The sequence below is a fragment of the Dama dama genome, chromosome 5 (assembly GCF_033118175.1).
Source record: "Dama dama isolate Ldn47 chromosome 5, ASM3311817v1, whole genome shotgun sequence".
NCBI classification, from domain to species: Eukaryota; Metazoa; Chordata; class Mammalia; order Artiodactyla; family Cervidae; genus Dama; species Dama dama.
The window spans coordinates 21,851,577-21,873,251 of record NC_083685.1 but is presented as its reverse complement, the minus strand read 5'-3'; the positions used below and the strand labels follow the sequence as shown (position 1 = coordinate 21,873,251).

The following is a 21,675-nucleotide window of genomic DNA, read 5'->3' as shown; positions in this document are numbered from 1 at the left end:
ATCCTGCAAGACTTGCAGAGCAGCCAAAAAAATAAACACATACATTCCATAATATACATACATAAGACAAAACAACAAAGATACGTGGGGGTTAATGTTTCCAAAACTATTCACTTTCTCCACAGCGTTGCCCTAGTGTTCCCCAACTAGGAGGTCTCCCCTACTCCTTCTCCGCCCACATCTAAGCCATCTGCCAGGTCTATTAGTTCGCTTCCAGGATCTGCCCTTTGTGCTCCCCACTTCCATTACTGGGCCACCCCCACCTCCACTGCCAGGATGCCACCACCGGCTCCCGCTTGGGCCGTGGCAGTGGCTTCCTGGCTGGTCTCAGGTCCCTTCTGCCCAACTATGATGAATTTTCCACATGGCAGCCAGAGGGAGCCATTTAAAACATATTACATCCTTCCCCTGCAACAGGTCTTCCAGTGTCTTGGAAGAGTCAACCCTCTCCTGTTGTTTAGTCCCTCAGTTGTATCCAACTCTCTGTGACCCCATGGACTGTAGCATGCCAGACTTCCCTGTCCTTCACCATCTCCTGAATCTTGTCCATTGAGTAGGTGGATGCGACAGAGGACAAGACGGCCATCCAACCGTCTCGTCCTCTGTGGTCCCCTTCTCCTGCCCTCAATCTTTCCCAGCATCAGGGTCTTTTCCAATGAGTCAGTTCTTCACATCAGGTGGCCAAAATATTGGAGTTTCAGATTCAGCATCAGTCCTTCCAAAGAATACTCAGGACTGATTTCCTTTAAGATCGACTGGTTTGATCTTGTAGTCCAAGGGACTCTCGAGAGTCTTCTCCAACACCACAGTTTGAAAACATCAATTCTTTGGTGCTCAGCCTTCTTTAGGGTCCAGCTTTCACATTCATACATGACTACTGGAAAAACTAGCTTTGACTATATGGATGTCTCTGCTTTTTAATATACTGTCTAGATTTGTCATAGCTTTCCTTCGGAGAAATGTGTCTTCATTTCATGACTACTGTCACCGTTCACAGTGATTTTGGATCCTAAGAAAATAAAGTCTGTCACTGTTTCCATTGTTTCCACATCTATTTGCCATGAAGTGATGGAACCAGATGCCATGATCTTTGTTTTTTTGAATGTTGAGTTTTAGGCCAGCTTTTCCACTCTCCTCTTTCACCTTCATCATGAGGCTCTTTAGTTCCTCTTTGCTTTCTGTCATAAGGGTGGTGTCATCTACATATTAGGTTATTGATCACTGTCCTGGCAATCTTGATTCCAGCATATGCTTTATCCAGCCCAGCATTTCTCATGATGAGCTCTGCATATAAGTTAAATAAGCAGGGTGACAATATGCAGCCTTGATGTACTCCTTTCCCAATTTGGAACCAGTCTGTTTTTTCATGTCCAGTTCTAATTGTTGCTTCCTGACCTGCATACAGATTTCTCAAGAGGCAGGTAAAGTGGTCTGGTATTCCCATCTCTTGAAGAATTTTCCGCAGTTCGTTGTGATCCACACAGTCAAAGGCTTTAACATAGTCAATGAAGCAGAAGTAGATGTTTTTCTGGAGTTCTCTTGCTTTTTCTATGATTCAACAGATGTTGGCAGTTTGATCTCTGGTTCCTCTGCCTTTTCAAGTTCTCTGTTCAATATACTGTTGAAGCCTAGCTTGGAGGGTTTTGAACATGATCTTGCTAGCGTGTGAAATGAGTGCAATTATGCAGTAGTTTGAACATTCTTTGGCACTGCCTTTCTTTGGGATTGAAATGGAAAATGACCTTTTCCAGTCCTGTGGCCACTGCTGAGTTTTCCAAATTTGTTGGCATATTGAGTGCAGCATTTTAACAGCATCATCTTTTAGGATTTGAAATAGCTCAGCTGGAATTCCATCACCTCCACTAGCTTTGTTCGTAGTGATGCTTCCTAAGGCCCACTTGACTTATCACTCCAGGATGTCTGACTCTAAGTGAATGATCATACCATCATGGTGATCTGGGTCATTAAGATCTTTTTTGTTTAGTTCTTCTGTGTATTCTTGCCACCTCTTCTTAATCTCTTCTGTTTCTGTTAGGTCCATACCATTTCTGTCCTTTATTGTGCCTATCTTTGCATGAAATATTCCCTTGGTATCTCTAATTTTCTTGTCCTTGGAGAAGGAAATGGCAACCCATTCCAGTATTCTCGTCTTTTCCATAATACTGTTTCCCTCTATTTCTTTGCATTGTTCACTTAGGAAGGCTTTCTTATCTCTCCTTGCTATTCTTTGGAACTCTGCATTCAGATGGTTATATCTTTTCTTTTCTCCTTTGCCTTTCACTTCTCTTTTCTCAGCGATTTGTCAGGCCTCCTCAGACAGTCAATTTGCCTTTTTGCATTTCTTTTTCTTAGGGATTGTTTTGATCACTACCTCCTGTGCAATGTTATGAACCTCTGTCTATGGTTCTTCAGTCACTCTATCAGATCTAATCCCTTGAATCTATTTGTCAATTTCACTGTGACAAATAGTTGATGATTATTATATCTATTACTATGGGCAAGGATCCCTTAGAAGAAATGGAGTAGGCCTCATAGTCAACAAAAGAGTTCGAAATGCAGTTTTTGGGTGCAGTCTCAAAAACAACAGAATGATCTCGGTTTCTTTTCTTTTCTTTTTTTTTGGTTTATTTTCAAAGCAAACCATTTAATATCACAGTAATCCAAGTCTATGCCCCAACTATTAAGGCTGAAGAAGCTGCAGTTGAATGGTTCTATGAGGACCTACAAGATCTTCTAGAAAAGTGAAGTCGCTCAGTCGTGTCCGACTCTTTGGGGTCCCATGGACTGCAGCCTCCCAGGCTCTTCTGTCCATGGGATTTTCCAGGCAAGAGTACTGGAGTGGGTTGCCATTTCCTTCTCCAGGGGAATCTTCCTGACTGCAGGGACTGAACCTGGGTCTCCTGCACTGCAGGCAGACGCTTTACCCTCTAAGCCACCAGGGAAGCTAACGCCAAAAAAAGATCCTCTTTTCATCATAGGGGAATGGAATGCAAAAGTAGAAAGTCAAGAGAAACCTGGAGTAACCAACAAGTTTGGCCTTGGAATACAAAATGAAGCAAGGCCAAGGCTAGCATAATTTTGCCAAGAGAATACACTGGTCAAGAAGAATACCTTCTTCCAACAACACAAGAGATGACTCTACACATGGACATCACCAGATGGTCAATACTGAAATCAGATTGACTATATTCTTTGCAGCCAAAGATAGAGAAGTTCTATGCTTACTCACTCACTTCAGTCGTGTCTGACTCTTTGCAACCCTATGAATTGTAGCCCACCAGGCTCCTCTGTCCATGGGACTCTCCAGGCAAGAATACAGGAGTGGGTTGCCATGCCCTCCTCCAGGGGATTCATCTCGTGTCTGTCTGCTTCTCCTGCATTGCACACAGATGGATTCTTTACCCACAGGGGCCACCTGGGAAGCCAGGAGAAGCTCTACAAAGTCAGGAAAAACAAGACCAGGATTTGACTGTGGCTCAGATCATGAACTCCTTATTGCAAAATTCAGACTTAAATTGAAGAAAGTAGGGAAGACCGCTAGGCCACTCAGATATGACCTAAATCAAATCCCTTACAATTATACAGTGGAAGTGAACTCTCTCCTACTCTTATTCATTGAAGGCAAATTCCAGCCCCCACTGCTCTCAGCCTCAGGGCCTTTGCATCTGCTATATCCTCTGTTTCTGCAGACAGTGTCTGGTCACACACACACTTTATCTATGGCAGCTCCCACATCCTCCTCCTTTAGTCTCCATGTCATCACTATTACTGTCTTCATAAGATTCACTACTCCTTGCTTATTGCTAGCTTTCTAAACTGGAATACCAAGTCTGGGAGGGGCGTAAAATCTTGTATGCCATATCTGGGGCTACAAGGGTAATAATTGACACTACCGGAACACACAGTAGGGGCTCAATGTGTCCACTTTTCTTTGCACTAGGTGCTTAGGAGTCCTTGAATGAATGAATGTCCAGTTGCAAAACCCTGCTTAGAAAGTTAGTGCTTTCTAACCGCTTGATGACCCGAATCACTAGGAATGTTAAACACCGCAGGCTCCATGCCGACCTTTGAAAGGGAATCTTCAGGGGCGGGGACAGGGACGTCTGATTGAGACCAGGGGCATTTGACTAGCACTACATGAAAGGAGGAGCCTAATAGGCTACAGTCCATGGGGTCGCAGAGTCGGACACGAGTGAGCGACTTCACACTTCACTTCACCCTCTCCAATGAAGCCCACTTCTTAAGTCAGATGATACGGAGAATTTAGGTCCCCTTTCCTGATTTGCTGTGTGACTAATCCAGAGGAGGTGGTTTTAAAAAAAAAAAAAAACGTGGAGATGCCGGGGATTGAACCCGGGGCCTCATACATGCAAAGCATGCGCTCTACCACTGAGCTACATCCCCTCTCCCGAGAGCCAATATTCTTGGAATGAGGATATAGGAAATCGCATTTTTCTCCTCTTTTCCAAACGTTGCGTTCGTTCTGGACACTCAGAATTCAGTCCGTGAGCGCCTTTACCAATTCAAAATAGGTCCACATCCCGGGGAGCCCGCTAGCCTGGGACGCCCAGCACTGAGCCGGTGGAGATGGTGGTGCGGAGTAGACGTGGCAGCAGAAGAATGGTATTTCTTTATGAGTCCGGCTGGAGAGAACTGGTTAAGCTGCATCCTCGTTAGTATAGTGGTGAGTATCCCCGCCTGTCACGCGGGAGACCGGGGTTCGATTCCCCGACGGGGAGACTGTCAAGATGTTTTAATTCACTACAGACTCCAAAAGGTCTCCCTTAACAGCGTATGATGTACAGATAATGAAATGAAAGCATTCTATAATCCCATTTGTAACCAGTACGGGTAATCGTGACCCCGAGAACATAGTGAAAAGGACTTGGTACTCAACCAAGGAGAGTAGAAGTTTTCTTTTATTGTAAGAATAAATATGCAGTGAGTGTATCCATACTTGTATGTTTAAGAAAATTTAACACATCATTATGACTATAGTTTAAAATGAAAATTGCTCAGAGAACAGATTTCACATGCTATCATGTTAAAAAAAGAAATGGTTATTGTGTCAGATAATGAAGAACTGTACTGTGGTTAATTTCAGACTATATAAATGTTTCTAATCACATTGTACACCACAAACTTACACAATGTTAAATAATTATATCTTAATAAATCTGGATAAAATTTTAACAAAATCTTATATTGAAGTATAGTTGGTTAGCAATGTCGTCTTAGTCAGTTACATTTCTGATCACAATTAATGACAACTAGAGCACGCATTATATAGCTCCTGTCATATACAGGGTAGTATGCAGAAGCGCTTAGCAGGTGTGCACTCATCTAGTCCTCACAGCAAGTCTGGTGGGGGTCAGTTTAAGATATTAAACAGATGAAATGCAGGCACAGAGAAAGGGTCCAATAACTTGTCTAAGGTCACATAAATCACAATCTGGTCTAGACACTGGTTACTTCTGGGAAAAACTGGGATAGGGTGGGAGTGACTCTGCCTTTCCAAAATTCTGTACTTCCGTGGACTGTGAATTTTTTCACTCTCCTTCCCTTCCTTCCTTCTTTCCTTTCTTCTGTACTCGATTTTTATCAAATTGATACACTACTGTGCTTTCGTGAAAAGCAGCAGTAGGGGTCTCCGGCCATATCCCCTCTCTCCTGAAGGAATTCTGGAGATGCTGCTTTGGTGTATTGTTTATTTTGAGCTGTCAGCATCTCACTGGTCTCCTTGCTGCCACTTGAGTCCCTCCTGTCCATTCTCCACAAGGAAGCCAGGGGAGACTTTAAGATGTAAATAATATCACTCTCACCCCAGAGGCTTACCCACACGGAAGAAAGTACAAACCCTTTACCAAGACCTTCAAGGCGGGCAAGACCTGGCCTCTGTTCACCTTTTTCTTCTTGCCTCCTACCTTCTGCCCCCTCACCCTTTTTGCCTCTTCCATACTAGCTTCCTTTCCATTTCTACAAATAGCCCGACTCTTTCAGCCCCAGGGCCTTTGCATCCGCTGTAGCCTCTACCCCAGAGGCTCTTCCTCAGCGGGCTCTTCATTCCCCAAGTCTTCCCGGCATTCCCTTCCTCTTACTGCCCCCATAACCAGGTATTCCACCCCCTCACAACCATTTATTTTGCTTCTTAGCATTCCTATCACAAGGAACTATTTTGTTACCGTATTTGTGACTGGATCACATAGACATTAAGTGCTTCTCACACACTTATTAAATGACTTCGCATCATGAAGGACCTCCCCACTTGCTCAACCTCTCCCAAACAGTACTCCCCACCCACCCACCTCCCAAAGGGCAGGGAAGCAGAGAGAGCCGAACCTGGATGCCGACCTGTTGATTTCTTGGTGCATTGAAGCTGAGCAGGTGTCACGGGTGAGGTGGCTATGCTTGGAGTCTGGATTTGAGTCACTTAGTGCCACGAGGAAGCCACAATCTGGCCCATAGGGCCTCCCACACGCCTTGGGTGGTCAGCCATGGGCTGCTTGCCATGCCTTGGGCTGCCCCGGGAGCTGCACCCAAGGGGCCACCTTGCTCTTTTGCTCACAGAAGAGATCCTGAGAAAGAGGAACTCTGAGCAAGGTAAGATTCAACTAATATTTTTAAGGACCTATTAAGTGCCAGGCACTGTTGTCGGCCTTAAACGATACAGCAGTAACCGAGGCTGATGACTTCTCTGCCCGTCGTGGATCTGTCATTCTAGCTGGGGAAGGGAGGCAACAGATGATGGACAAGGAAAACAGTACCTAGGCTAAAAGTAAACAATACAGGGCTGGGGTAGTGGTGGAAGGCGTGATCAGGGAAAGCTTCTCGGAGGCGACCACCATGAAGGACGAGAAGGGGCAGGTGCGGGGCAATCCTGGAAGGCGTGCATTCCAGCTGATTCAGGTCCCCCAGCAAGGAATCCTCTGGTCTATGACGCGGGTCCCTTAGATCACGAGGGGGAAAGAAATGCAACCCAGCGCCAACAGTAGCCGAAATAGCTCAGTTGGGAGAGCGTTAGACTGAAGATCTAAAGGTCCCTGGTTCGATCCCGGGTTTCGGCAGTAGCGTTTTCTCCTTTTCTCCCCCCTTTTCCACTTGTGTCGGAGGAAAACAAGACGATTCTTTCGAATGATTAAAGGTATTTCATTTTCTTCGTTTAAACCAACTTCGAGTAGTATCAGAGGGAAGCCAGACGGTGTGGGAACTTCCTCGCACTTCCCCGACTGGAAAAATCCGACAAGTCGAAGAATTACTTGACTCCATTTCTTTCATTTCATAAACTACCTCTGTTAGACGTTTGTTGACGTCTGTTGGTTACTTTTTGCTGGTTATTTTTTGCTGCTTATTAATTTCTGTTCTCAGAACCATCGCGACTAAATCATGGGCCGAGGAGGAAGCGGATTCTTTAAGACGGAATTAAATGAAGTGGAACTTTTCCTTTTTGTATTTTGTAAGAAAAGATGAGATATTTAACCTTTTAGGACACGTCACTGGTTGAGGAACGCTGAGGAACACTGAGTATACCTTTAAGAGCTGAACTGGAAAGTCCCTCATAGGGCTAGTCCTCGTTAGTATAGTGGTGAGTATCCCCGCCTGTCACGCGGGAGACCGGGGTTCGATTCCCCGACGGGGAGGCGACTTGTTTTCTATCGCTTACATTTTTTTTTTCCTTTCTTTTTTTGTTCTATATTTTATTTTCATTTCTCTTTCAAGCCAGTTCTTCAACTTTCATAAAAATTCCTTATTCTTCTCTAAAAAACTAAATCTGGCAAGCAAGCGAGAGTTGGTCTGGCGATTGTCTTATTAACTGCTTGTTCACAGTCACCCACGAGCGCCTTCACTTCTTCCCTTGGTTACAAGAAAGAAAAAGTTCTCACATTGAAGTGGAATTTTCCATTTCCAGCATGCCACAACGCCGCTGTCAAGTGCTTGGTTTATATAATGGTTTCCCAAAATAAAACTGTTTTCCTCTAAACCGAGAAGATGCTCACTCTGCTGCAAATATTTCATCTTCTTAGGTCTTGCGCCGGCCCAGAGGTTGGCCTTCAGAAAATGTTCATGGATTTGAAACAGAGTGACTCTAAACCGAACTGTTTTCTCGTCTTTATTCACTTGCAGACTGAACTTTTTGAATATAGCTATCATTCTCCCCAGGCTCCTAGTCTTCATTCATTTGCCTGTTCATTTATTATTTTTTTCCACACTAATTCTATGAATATTTACTGAGTAGTTGTCTGCCAGGCACTGTTCATGGCACAGAAGATAGAGCAGAAAGCAAGACAGAGGAGGCTCTGCTCTCACGAACCTACCAAGTCAGGGGCACACAATAAACAGTGTAAAAACAGGTTCTGAAACCGATATATGCTATGAAGAAAAACAAAACAAATCAAAGTGAATGCAAAGGATTCATGGGTGCCTCTATTTTTTTATTAAAAACCTAAAAAAAAATTTTTTTTGGCCACAAGCACATCAAGTGGCATCTTATTCCTCGACCAGGGATCAAACCAGCCCCCCTGAAGTAGGAGGGTAAAGTCTTAAGGACTGGACCGCCAGGGATCCTTTCAGAGAGTTAGTCAGGAAGGCCTTTCTGAGGACCCTGACAGTGAGAGAAAGATGATCATGAGTATATCTGCTTTCCATGCAGAGAGAATGGCAAGCACAAAGGCCCTGAGGTGCAGGGAGTCTGATCTGCCTGAGGAACAGCAAAGACAGGTGTGTGGCTAGAGTTCTCCTAGAGAGGAGGACGGGAGTAAGCGAGGGACACTGGCGGGGCAGGGGTCCTGGACACCAGTTCATTTGGACTTTACTGTGAAGAGTTTCAGGTATCCACAGACTGGAAGAGAAATGATCAGTTGAGGATTGAGGTAGCAGGGTATTTTCAGGTGCGTTCTGCACATCATAGTAAGTGACTCTATTTCCTGCCAGGAAATCTCAAGTGCTGGTGGGAAAAGGTGAAGCCTAAGTTTTCTGTATTCTCCTTGTCTCTCACCCAACCGGTGAGTGGCAACTTGTTGACTTGAAGGACACTCCATTTTCATCGAAGTACAGTTAATTTACAGTGAGTGCTGTGTTAGTTTCAAGTGTATAGCAAAGTGATTCGGTCACACATATATATATTCTTTTTCTGTTATACATAGATATACATATATTATATACATACATATATATATTATTTTCCAGATTCTTTTCCATTGTAGGTTCATTTTTATAATGGTCTGCAAATCTCAAAGTCACCGAAAGTTGGAATGATTGTAAAGAACAAGAAACCAGAGATTTCTGGGTGGGGGTGCAGTGGGGGCAAGTCCTTATTCATTGGAAAGAAACTCTTTATTTTCCTTTCCTTCTTTTCTGATTGTGAGGCGCAACATTTATGAATAGGTCTGTCTCCCTTTGTTCCTTGGTTCCGGTATCAGAATTTCGGCTGCGGAGCTATGAACCACAGGCCTAGTTCTGAAAGATAAAAGTCAAGTCCGGATTTATTTTGGTTGGTTTTTGCTAAACAAATATACATTTAAACCATTTAATATACAAAATTTTATTTGAAAAAAAAAACTGAAAAATAGACTATAGCAGAGAATTTCAGAATTCATATTGAAGAGGGAGGGGGATGTAGCTCAGTGGTAGAGCGCATGCTTTGCATGTATGAGGCCCCGGGTTCGATCCCCGGCATCTCCACTATGGTCTCTATTATTTTTTTTCGTGATTTCATTTTACTTCAATTTCTGCAGGTGTTCACCATACAAACACCTCAGACGTGATTATAACAGGAGGTATTACAGTCAATCCTAAAAGAAATCAGCCCTGAATATTCATTGGAAGGACTGATGCTGAAGCTGAAGCTCCAATACTTTGGCCACTTGATGTGAAAAACTGACTCATTAGAAAAGACCCTGATGCTGGGAAAGACTGAAGGCAGGAGGAGAAGGGGACGACAGAGGATGAGATGGTTGGATGGCATTACTGACTCAATGGACATGAGTTTGAGCAATCTCTGGGAGATGGTGAAGGACAGGGAAGCCTGGTGTTCTGCAGTCCATGGGGTCACAAAGAGTTGGACACGAGTGAGAGATTGAACTGATTACTCCTCCAGTCACTATGTGAAAATGAGATTTTCACAATAGAGGTGACCACCCCTTGCTTAACACTCTCAAAGTAATTTTGTTAGAAGAGGCAGAAGGAAACAGTTACAAGAAACATGTCAAGGCAAAACCTAATGTGATGACTGAAACCACGGCAAAAGTGAGAATAATCATTTAGGGAGTTTACCCCCTGCTTCCTGGCATTTGACTGCAGTTAGAGGCCTGGAGGCCTGGTGACTCATTCCAGGCCCTGAGACGGCAAGCTTGGTAGTCATTCAAAGGTCTGAGCGGCTGTGCTGGCCTGTGCCCTTTTTTCTGCTCTCAGTAACGACCATTTTTCAAAGGCAGCCACCCAAAAGGAAACCAGCAGTTTGAGGAGGCAGCATTTTGCTTCCTGCTTCCTCCCCAGCGGGCCACAAATGAATGCATGAATGGCTGTGGCACACATACCTTTTCAACCTGTATTTGTACACTGTATTTTATCCTTAAAAATAAGAGCTATTAAAAAAAAAAAAAATAAGAGCTATTTTATTAAAAGAAGGGATCCTGTTGCATTCTGTAGGGTTGGCAGTTCTTTGTCTGCAGTAATAATGAATTTGTCAGCCATCAAATCCTTTCTCTCATTTGATCTGACCTCATATTTTAAATCATAAGAACAGCTCAGCTTAGAGCTGGAGGGATCTGACTCTGCACAGCCCTCATGTTTTGAGATGAAACTGAAATTCATGAAATGACTCACCAGTTGGGGAGTGAAATACCGGTGACAGCTTCTCTTTGTAAGGAAATTCCATGAAGGTTATTTCTCCCTAAATGTCAACAAGGTTTTAAAAGAAAAAAAAAGTTGAGATTATTTTTAAAGTTATCAGACCTCACATGAAATGAATCATATGCTTCTGTTTTACTGTGTATCTTATGATTAAATAGTTCTAACGGCACAATGATAAAGAAAAAAACACCATAAGGAAGAAAGAACAAGGCTTGCACTGGGAAATGGAGCTTTCTAGAAAAGATGTCTTGAATCTTTGGGGAAAAAAAATGTTTTCCAATCATTAGATCTGGTTTCACAATTAAAAAAAAAATCAAAGCCCTTTGTATGAGGTACCAAAAGTAGTCACATTCATGGGACTGCCCTTACGGTCTTCTGGGTAAGACTCCATCCTTCCACTGCAGGGGGCAGGGGTTTCATATCTGGTCAGGGAACTAACATCCCTGCATACAGCACTGCCAGGAGTAAAAAACAAACAAAAAATTAGCCAAATTCATAGAGACAGAAGGAATGATGGTGGCCAAGGATTGGGCGTGAAGGATTAGGGTGAGTGTTTAATGAGTACAGAGTTTCAGTCTTGCAAGATGAAGAGTGGTGACAGATGGTGGTGATGGTTGCACATGAACTGAAAATTGAAGGGTAGCAGAATATACCACCCGAAAATATGTTCCTTTGATATTATTTTGAGCTATTGGCACTTGAAAAACAGCAAAGTGAGGTTTTCACTGAACTCCACTTATTTGCCCAAACACAGATCCTTCAAAAGGAACTCAGTGGTCCTAGATCCTCTTCCCAAGAGTTTAACTAACCAGAGAAGATTGGCTTTTGACATAGGAGAGACTAAAATGACACTGAACTTTGTCACAAACTATCATATCTCTATTCTTCTGTTCTCCCAGTAAAAATCATTTACTCTCCCTTAAGAGACCTTTCTATATTAAGATGATGTGTGTGTTAGTTGCTTTGGGACCCCATGGACTGTAGCCTGTCAGGCTCCTCTTGCATGGAATTCTCCAGGCAAGGATACTGAAATGGGTTGTCATTGCCTTCTCCAGGTGATCCTCCTGACCCAGCGATCAAACTCCGGTCTCCAGCACTGCTGGCAGATTCTTTACCATCTGAGACACCTGGGAAGCCTGTTAAAATGGTATGTAAGCCTAAATTCTGAAGTCTCCTCTCTGAGTGACACATTTTCCCTCTGGAGTATGTCCCTAACATACACGAAGTGTGCTTGTTAATAAACTATTGTTTTTTGTCTTTAATATCTCTTACTAATCTTTCATTAACAGGTGTTTGGGCTAAGAACTCAGAAGGGTAAAAGGAAAATAATTTTTCCTTCCCTATAATATACTTAACACTACTGACTTGTACACTTAAAAGTGGTTAAGAGAAAAAAAAAAGTGGTTAAGAGGATATATCTTGTGTGTATTTTGCCACAATCTAAAAACAATAAATTAAAACACAAAACAAAGCAAAGACCCAATAAGTTAACTGCTTAACATTCCTATACTAGGCAAAATTGGGGACTAGAACTTCAATATGATTTTCTCACTGGTAGATTATGAAATGGGTTGTTTTGAAGCTGGACAAATTTGTGTTCTGCCACACAATGCAAATACACACATGTACGCAGTGAAAGGAACAGAGTCTCTAGGGCCTCTTCTTTTTTTTTTTCCCCAAGCAGTAGGTTTCCTTGACTTCCTTTTATGGTTATATAACTGATGACACTGCAAGGCAAAACTTTCCCATCCAGCTCTCCGATTTCACCCTCTCTTGGGAGGAAAATGTTTGTTGGTCATTTTGTGGACATTCTCATGATGTTAAGCTCCATACAATGTTGTGACCTTCAAGGGGAACTGAATCTGTTGGGGGAAGGAGGAAAGGCAGGCGGACAAACAGGCACCAGTCCAATCTCCTGCAGCCCAACACCCGGGCCCTTTGTGAGCTCAGCTCATCACATGCTCATGCCTGCCTGCCAATTCTGCCTTGTTGCTGGGCCTCTGTCACTCTTCCATTGGTGCCAGCTCTGAGGCAATCTTTTCTGGGGTGCCTGCAAAGGACGGATAAGTGGGTGGAAGAAACTGAAAATGGATCCAATGACTCATCCTGCTTCTGGCATGTTCTAGCACATTGCATTCTAGGTCAGGGGATTTTAGGAGTGTGACTTGGATTACTGAATCCAAGTGGGACATTTAGATTTTGGGAGCCCTTTTCAGCAAATAGAAAAGCAGTTGTAACAACAACAACAATAATCCTCTGTAGAGCAAGGTTTGTCAACACAGTGGATTACTGACATTGGGGGCCAGGTTAATTCTGTATTGTGGGGGAATGTTCATTGCAGATTGTTTAGCAGCATCCCTGGCCTTCCTCACTAGATACTAGTGGCACCCCTCAACCCCAATACCATAGTGTGACCACCAAAAATGGCTCCTGGGAATTCCCTGGAAGTCCAGTGGTTAGAACTTGTGCTTTCACTGCTGTGGCCTGGTTTCAATCCCTGGTTGGGGAACTGAGATGCTACAAGCCTAGTGCTGAGCCAAAAAAAAAAAAGAAAAGTCTATAGACATTGTCAAATGACCACCCAGGGGCCAAATCTCTCGTGACTGAAAACTACCGCTCTGGAGAAACATCAGCCACCTGTCTTTGGAGAGGTCATTTTTCTCTCCCTTCCCTCTCACCTCAGGGCTAGACCTTGGGCAAATTTTTATTTCTATTTGCTTCAACCAAACCCACAATTAGACTTAAATTAGAGAGGGCAAGCGTATTGCAGAGAACTCTTCTGATAGAGATAACATCAGTGTTTTCAGTTCCTAAGAATATAGTTTTCTCTTTGGAGATAACCCCTGGCCCATTCCTCCCTCCCCTCTCCCTCCTTTGAGCCTCTGTTCTCCCTCCTCTTTATCTTTCTTTCCTCCCATGTCTCTGAAATCAGGCTTGTTTTTCTCTGTACCTTTTGGATTCTGAAAAAAAACTATCTCACAAAGCTTGTGACTCAGGCTTTAAACAGCATGAATCACAAGGCTTGCAGCAAGCGAACAGCCAAAAGCAAACAGGGTGTGGTTTGAAGCCAGGCCTGGTCATCTGAGAAAGAACCTCACCTTTTTGTTCGTCTGTAAATCTCTTTCTGAAATTTAGGGAGCAGGGGGAAACCAAAAACTTAGAGCCTCAATGTTCTGTCCCTTTAAATCTCCTTTCCAAAAATTTAGAAATAACTTGCACAGAAATCTGTATTAGAAGTCACTGTGAAACCACAGAAATGTGGTTTGCAGGGAGAAGGGGCTCCAAAGAGCTCCAGTTCGCTAAGTTTCAGTACAGAAAAAATTTGGTGAGAGGCAAAGTGATAAATAAAAAGTGATTTATTAGACTAAGATGATTGTAAGGTTTACAAGCGGGAGGGTGAGAGGGTGCTGCTCACCAAGTACTTAGTGGGCTACAGCTTATAATCAAAAGAAAATTGGGGGGTGGGAGAAGACCACCTTCTTCATTCTCAAGTAGACATCAAGCTTCCATCATCAGTTCCTCCTCCATATTGGGCAGGGTAGTTTTCTTATCCCTGCCTGGCCGAGTCAGGATGGTCATGGCATGATAGAGATGAGCAAAACGGTGGTAACATATACTAAAAATGGTAAATCAAGTCAGGTTTCAGTATAATGTCACCCTTTCTTTTTATTTTTTAGTGTGCCCAGAGGAGCATGTCCTAGGAATCAATAAGTTATTGAGCTCAGTGGGCAGGATGTGGGTCTCATTCTACCATTGTTTCATTGGTTTGGGGGCCTGCCTGATGCTTCTGTTGCATGGTTTTATTGCTGAGCAAGCCTGCTTGCTTTTGTGGTTAATTAAAGCTGCTTTCTTGAGTGAAAGACCCCTTAATTTATAAGGATCTCCCTTACTCTTTTCCCTATGTGATTAGTCCCAATCACATAGGGTCTACTAACGTGAAAAGTGACATTTTATTTTTATTATTAATTTTAACTTCCCAGTAATAAACTCATTCTGAAAAATGTTAAAAATTGACAGAGGTTAAAGGCTGTTTAGAAAACTGCTTGGATCTTTTTCATAACTACATATATATACACGGGTTACCAAAGAAAATATATACCAGTTTTGTTTTTATTCACATTTTATGTATAATCTTTAAATTATGTAATGTTCATAAGCTCAAGCAGGAATGTAGTCTTTTCCTAACGGCAGAATATTTCTTAGTTGGTTGCCTCTTTTTCTATATACATATATTTTTGAAGGCTTTACCAGTAAAAACTTAAAAACACCCTCCTCTCATTTATAGAGATAGGAAATAGTCTAGAAGAGTCCAGAAAGAACAGTAGCTGGGGAATTGCAGACATGAGGGATTTTTCACTGTAAATGTCATGTCAACCTGTTAAAATATTTTAAGGTTTCATCGTATTCATATGGTTTAAATACTTTAAAAAATCTGCTGGAGAAGTGACATAGAGATCAATCACAAAATACATTGTCATAAAAAATAAGAAAGATCTAACTGGTAATCTTTCTTCTTTTACCCAAATGAAATTTGCCTATAGAAGTTTTATGTTTGGGATATTTCACCCCCAGGAATAAACAGAACTTAGATTCAATTAGTATCTTTTTAAAATCTTGGGCTTAAACAGGTTTGATTTATGATTTTTGAGCTCAGGTAAATATCAACAGAATTAAAATCCTGATGCCTCCCGGATTACAAATCAAGCACAAACCAGGAAGCCTAAAGAGCAATCTGGAAAGTTCTATCAGCTTCCAGGTCCAGCTCAAAGAGTTTTACACGGCTGTGTGGAATTTCTGCTTTTCTTTTCAAAATTGAATGTACACCTGCTATAGGGATTTCTCCCTTGGAAACTTATTTTTCATTCCTTTTCGGAGGAATTCCTGAGGGTTCTGACGACCTGTCTGAGGCGGGCTTTAGACCGTAGCCCTGATATTTGCCGAGTCATTCACCTTGTCCCGGTGCCCGCCCGGTGGGGGACGGGCTCGGCCGCCACAGGTTGGGGGCTGGACCCCCGGGGAGGCCTTCCGACGGGCTGAAGATAAAGTGGTTAGGGAAATATTGTCGTTATCTAAAGTAGACCCAGAATAAAGACCCCTCTTTATTCGCGAGGTGGGGGGAGGGGCAGGGAGGCGTGCGCGCCTGGGGACCCGGACTCTGGCTCGGCGTGAGGCGCTAGACCGGAGCACTGTCCGCCTAGGGCGGGTCTCGCGAACAGCGGGGCCCGTCCGGGCTGAGGGGAGCGGGCAACGGGGTCGGTTGGCTGGACAGCCGGTTCCGGACGCCCAGACAAATCCGTGCCATGTTTTCGCACCTGCCGCTCCCCCGCTCCTTCCGGGCAAGTCGAGCGCTGGCTGCTTCCGCTGTCTACCGTTCAACGAAAGCACTGATCCCTCCGCTCGGCCGCTCAGGACGGCCGCCCGCTCCCCAGCAGAATCGGCCCCAAAGCCCCAGTATTCATGAGAGAGCACCTTAAGTGGAGAATGAGTCGATTCTGGGGGACTGCTTTTCTCTTTAGAGGGTGGGAGGCCTGCGAAAAGTAGTCCCTTCCCGGCTTTTTGCGGAAGAATCCACCGGGGCGGGGCTACCCATGAATATATAAGGAAGCCCCGGGTGTGGCGCAGGCAGTTCCGTCCGGACTGGGAGTTCAGATTTCGTTCTTCTGTGTTCGGTGCTGTCACCACCACCAATTGGTGAGGAGGGATCCCGGGGGTGTTGCGGCCGTGCAACTGCTGGGGGCGCGGGTGGTTCGCCGGCCCACCGCGGGCCGAGGGGCATCCGGGGCCTAAAATTCCCCCGGGCGCGCGAGCAGCAGGGTGGCCCTGAGGGGTAGGAACGCGGCAAAATGGCGGCCGTTCCCGATCCCTCAGTGGGAGAAGGCAGGCTCTGAGGCAGGTTCTGAGGTGGGACGCGAGGATGGGGAGTAGGGAGGGGACTGTGAGTGTAAAGTGAACGCGAGAGGCCCGTGAGGTTTCCGTGGCGGCAGGGTCCAGCTTTCTATGGGACGAGGGTTGGGTAGCGTGTGAGGGAGTCGAATATTAGGTCACGGTTTGACAGGTGCGACTACTCGATTTCCCGTCGCAGTGGTGGTGGTGTTTAGTCGCTTAGTCGTGTCCGACTCTTTCCAACCCTGTGGGCTGCAGCAATACAGGTTTTCTTGTTTTTCGGGGGCTAATAACTGCAGACGCTACTGAGCCGTCCTACGCCGGCGATGGGGGAGGGGACGCGCTGGCCACCGCAGTTAGGAGACGTCAACCCTTCTGTGGGCTCATAATCTAGGGTGGGGCCATCTCCCGGCAGGTATGTGGGGAGGTGTTTACTCCTTTTGGGACACAGGGTTTGGGCCTGGGGTGGACGCTGCAGTGTTGACAAAGGACAGACATCCAGTGAGGGGGGAGGATAAGTGAGGCCCATGAATTGATTTGGGTCAGGCTTCCCTGCTTTTCACTCTTAAGTACCTGAAACTGTGTTTTTGAGCTTGTCAAGCTTGTGAGTTGTTGGGCAAGTTAGTTGTTTGGCTAGTACGTAGTGAAGTTTTTAACATTAAGCGTTGGTTGAGCCGTGAATTAACTGTTAAATGCTGGGGCTCTTTTTTGTGTTATTTTTTTGTTCCAACAGACAATGCAGATCTTTGTAAAGACCCTCACTGGTAAAACCATCACTCTGGAGGTGGAGCCCAGTGACACCATCGAGAATGTCAAGGGGAAGATACAAGAAAAAGAAGGCATTCCTCCAGACCAGCAGAGGTTGATCTTTGCCGGGAAACAGCTGGAAGATGGGCGCACCCTGTCTGACTACAACATCCAGAAAGAGTCCACTCTGCACCTGGTCCTCCGCCTCAGAGGTGGGATGCAGATCTTCGTGAAGACCCTGACCGGTAAGACCATCACCCTGGAGGTGGAGCCCAGTGACACCATCGAGAATGTCAAGGCCAAGATCCAAGACAAAGAGGGCATCCCCCCAGACCAGCAGAGGTTGATCTTTGCGGGGAAACAGCTGGAAGATGGGCGCACCCTGTCTGACTACAACATCCAGAAAGAGTCCACTCTGCACCTGGTCCTCCGCCTCAGAGGTGGGATGCAGATCTTCGTGAAGACCCTGACCGGTAAGACCATCACCCTGGAGGTGGAGCCCAGTGACACCATCGAGAATGTCAAGGCCAAGATCCAAGACAAAGAGGGCATCCCCCCGGACCAGCAGAGGTTGATCTTTGCGGGGAAACAGCTGGAAGATGGGCGCACCCTGTCTGACTACAACATCCAGAAAGAGTCCACTCTGCACCTGGTCCTCCGCCTCAGAGGTGGGATGCAGATCTTCGTGAAGACCCTGACCGGTAAGACCATCACCCTGGAGGTGGAGCCCAGTGACACCATCGAGAATGTCAAGGCCAAGATCCAAGACAAAGAGGGCATCCCCCCGGACCAGCAGAGGTTGATCTTTGCGGGGAAACAGCTGGAAGATGGGCGCACCCTGTCTGACTACAACATCCAGAAAGAGTCCACTCTGCACCTGGTCCTCCGCCTCAGAGGTGGGATGCAGATCTTCGTGAAGACCCTGACCGGTAAGACCATCACCCTGGAGGTGGAGCCCAGTGACACCATCGAGAATGTCAAGGCCAAGATCCAAGACAAAGAGGGCATCCCCCCAGACCAGCAGAGGTTGATCTTTGCGGGGAAACAGCTGGAAGATGGGCGCACCCTGTCTGACTACAACATCCAGAAAGAGTCCACTCTGCACCTGGTCCTCCGCCTCAGAGGTGGGATGCAGATCTTCGTGAAGACCCTGACCGGTAAGACCATCACCCTGGAGGTGGAGCCCAGTGACACCATCGAGAATGTCAAGGCCAAGATCCAAGACAAAGAGGGCATCCCCCCGGACCAGCAGAGGTTGATCTTTGCGGGGAAACAGCTGGAAGATGGGCGCACCCTGTCTGACTACAACATCCAGAAAGAGTCCACTCTGCACCTGGTCCTCCGCCTCAGAGGTGGGATGCAGATCTTCGTGAAGACCCTGACCGGTAAGACCATCACCCTGGAGGTGGAGCCCAGTGACACCATCGAGAATGTCAAGGCCAAGATCCAAGACAAAGAGGGCATCCCCCCAGACCAGCAGAGGTTGATCTTTGCGGGGAAACAGCTGGAAGATGGGCGCACCCTGTCTGACTACAACATCCAGAAAGAGTCCACTCTGCACCTGGTCCTCCGCCTCAGAGGTGGGATGCAGATCTTCGTGAAGACCCTGACCGGTAAGACCATCACCCTGGAGGTGGAGCCCAGTGACACCATCGAGAATGTCAAGGCCAAGATCCAAGACAAAGAGGGCATCCCCCCGGACCAGCAGAGGTTGATCTTTGCGGGGAAACAGCTGGAAGATGGGCGCACCCTGTCTGACTACAACATCCAGAAAGAGTCCACTCTGCACTTGGTCCTGCGCTTGAGGGGAGGTGTTTTAAATTCTCCCTTTTAAGCTTTCAATAAATTACATTGCACTTTTCTTTCAATAAAGTTGTTGCATTCCCAAATAGTGTAATTTATTTATTTAGGGGTGGGTGAGAGTTCCAAGGGTTTTGTTCTACCAGATATTTTAGTAGTAACCTGAAGGTAAGAAATGTCAAGAAAAGATGGCCTTAATTAGAACTGTAGTGGGTGAGTATAAATGAAAACAAAATTTGGAGGCTGTGGTTAGAATTCTCCATATGTATACTCATATGTAGATTTACTTATAAACTACTGATTTTAAAAGCACTGAGTTTGGGAGTTGTGCTTAAGAGTGGGAAAGTTTCCGAAACACCAGCAGGGAGGTGATATTAAAAAGGGTGGGAATGGTGGAAGAGAGCCTGCAGAAAAATCACCTTTAGTACATAGTTGCGAGTTCACATTGAGGTGCACAGAAAATGGTTTTACCAGAATTTTGAGAAAGATGTGGCATAGTCTCATTAGATTTCATACTAGAAAGTTTGGGATTTAGTAATTAAAGCTACTGTCATTTTTGTTGTAAAGTTGTCAAGATTCTTTAATTTTATATGACTATATGAAGAATTTATATACAGCTTAATTGTGGGTGAAGCAGTGGGCTCTTGGTGTTTTATGGTAGTGACATTTACCAAGGCAGGTGCTATTGGTATGCTTTTTAAGTCATAATGAGAGCCAAAGGTTTTTGAAAGTAGGAAGGAGCTGGTGGTAGGCACTGCTGAAATCTGACACATTGAAGGAGTTTAAATAAGAGGTGGTTTCCTCCAAACAACTAATTGACTCCAATTTCTCCCTTCCACTCTCCCATATTTAGGGTATCCACATGTAGTATCTGTGCAGAGAAAAATTTGTGTTACTGAAATAGGTAAGTAAGGCCTAGGTGTAAGGGGACAAGAAATGCAGTTTGGTAAATTTGTAAATCTTAGGCAAATTCATTACTTGTGGTTTTTCACTTCATTTTTACGAATGCCTGTATATTTCATTGGATTTTCATGATTCACTCATACAAGTGAATATATAGGTCAAGAAGCAACATTACAAGAATATGTGGTACTTCACACATCTAGTCACAATGTGAATCTGGTCAATATGTGAACAGACCTGTAACCACATCTAATAACTATGTGAATAGTTTTTGTATAAGTAATTGTGTTGCTCATAGAAAATGAGTGGTCATAAATAGGGGAAAAACTTCAATAGCATCTTGAAAATGGCCATTCTGTGGGACAGGTTTCACATGATTCCTCCATCAGTGTTATCAAATGATGAGTTCTTTGTCTTCAAGTATGAGTGTGTCAAAGTCTAGTTAGCACTCAAGAAGGTGGGGCTGGGTCATTTCAGCGGGACACGTGTGCACTGCAGTTGGAAGGGTCTTGGCTCTGGAGCAATAAAGTGTAAGTCTAATATAGCTATGTGGGTATTGCAGGGTGGGGATGCTTACTGGAGAAGTCATGGAAGAACACGTGGCTCCTTCCTGTCAAGTTTAATGAAGGAAATTGCTAATCACAAATGTAAATACTTGAAAAGTTTTGAAAAACAAGTACAGTTTAACAAGTACTTATTAAAATTGATGTAGAAATTGAAAGTTCCGTATAAGCTTATTCGGGGGGGGGTGGGGGGGCGGTGGAATTAGTATATTTTGCCTCACTGTTTATAGTTAAAATGTTAACACACATTGTGTTTACAAAGTCAGAGGTAGCCCTCGTAAGTCCCTAAGTGTGTGTGTGCTCAGTTGCTCAGTCGTGTCAGACTCTGCAACCCCATGGACTGAAGCCTGCCAGTCCCTTATGCAACTTTCCAGGCAAGAACACTGGTGTGGGTTGTTTCCTACTCCAGGGCATCAGTGTCTCCTGTGTTGGCAGTTGAATTCTTGACTAGTTAACTACAACTTACCAGTTATGACATTTTTTTTTCGGCCACTCTGGCATGTGGGAATCTTAGTTTCTCAACTAGGGTTTGAACCTGTGCCCCCTGCAGTGGAAGCCCAGAATCTTAACCACTGGACTGTCAGGGAAGTCTGCTAGGGGTAACTAAAATTAGTTTGGTGGTATTTTGGACTCCTGTGTAGTAAGTACATATATGCATATACATACATACAAATACAAGTAGGACCATTCACAGTGTTTCTCAGCTTTTTTTTTTTTTTTTTTTGACTAGGCAATTGATGTCTTTGTGACAGCATGTCAAGATTGCTGTCATTCTATTTAATATTCTAGCATTCAATTGTATAGATGCCCTATGCTTTACTTAACCTGTCCACCAACATTTGTTTGTAGGTTTTTGCTGTTAAGATGCTGGTGAAGTACATCCTTATACATGTATTTTTCATATAGTAATACTTGGATGGTATAAAAACAA

The 21,675-nt window shown here is 44.6% G+C and overlaps 1 protein-coding gene and 5 non-coding genes across 6 annotated transcripts; 5 read left to right on the top strand and 1 right to left on the bottom strand.

Moving 5' to 3' along the window:
* Positions 1–4,332: 4,332 nt before the first annotated feature.
* Positions 4,333–4,404, bottom strand: TRNAA-UGC (transfer RNA alanine (anticodon UGC)). Its single transcript has one exon. It is a non-coding gene; the product is annotated as a tRNA-Ala (tRNA).
* Positions 4,405–4,667: 263 nt separating this feature from the next.
* Positions 4,668–4,739, top strand: TRNAD-GUC (transfer RNA aspartic acid (anticodon GUC)). The gene has a single exon. It is a non-coding gene; the product is annotated as a tRNA-Asp (tRNA).
* Positions 4,740–6,991: 2,252 nt separating this feature from the next.
* Positions 6,992–7,064, top strand: TRNAF-GAA (transfer RNA phenylalanine (anticodon GAA)). Its single transcript has one exon. It is a non-coding gene; the product is annotated as a tRNA-Phe (tRNA).
* A 501-nt stretch (positions 7,065–7,565) lies between these two features.
* TRNAD-GUC (transfer RNA aspartic acid (anticodon GUC)) lies at positions 7,566–7,637 on the top strand. The gene has a single exon. It is a non-coding gene; the product is annotated as a tRNA-Asp (tRNA).
* A 1,969-nt stretch (positions 7,638–9,606) lies between these two features.
* TRNAA-UGC (transfer RNA alanine (anticodon UGC)) lies at positions 9,607–9,678 on the top strand. The gene has a single exon. It is a non-coding gene; the product is annotated as a tRNA-Ala (tRNA).
* A 6,704-nt stretch (positions 9,679–16,382) lies between these two features.
* UBC (ubiquitin C) lies at positions 16,383–19,367 on the top strand. The gene is made up of 2 exons (XM_061142109.1): positions 16,383–16,539; positions 17,465–19,367. Exon 2 carries the CDS (start codon positions 17,468–17,470, stop codon positions 19,310–19,312), a length of 1,845 nt encoding a protein of 614 aa, XP_060998092.1. The 5' UTR covers positions 16,383–16,539; positions 17,465–17,467; the 3' UTR covers positions 19,313–19,367.
* The last annotated feature ends 2,308 nt before the right edge of the window (positions 19,368–21,675 follow it).

Bases quoted from the DNA above. Each gene is read 5' to 3' on its own strand.
- UBC (XM_061142109.1), top strand. From the start codon at position 17,468: ATGCAGATCTTTGTAAAGACCCTCACTGGTAAAACCATCACTCTGGAG.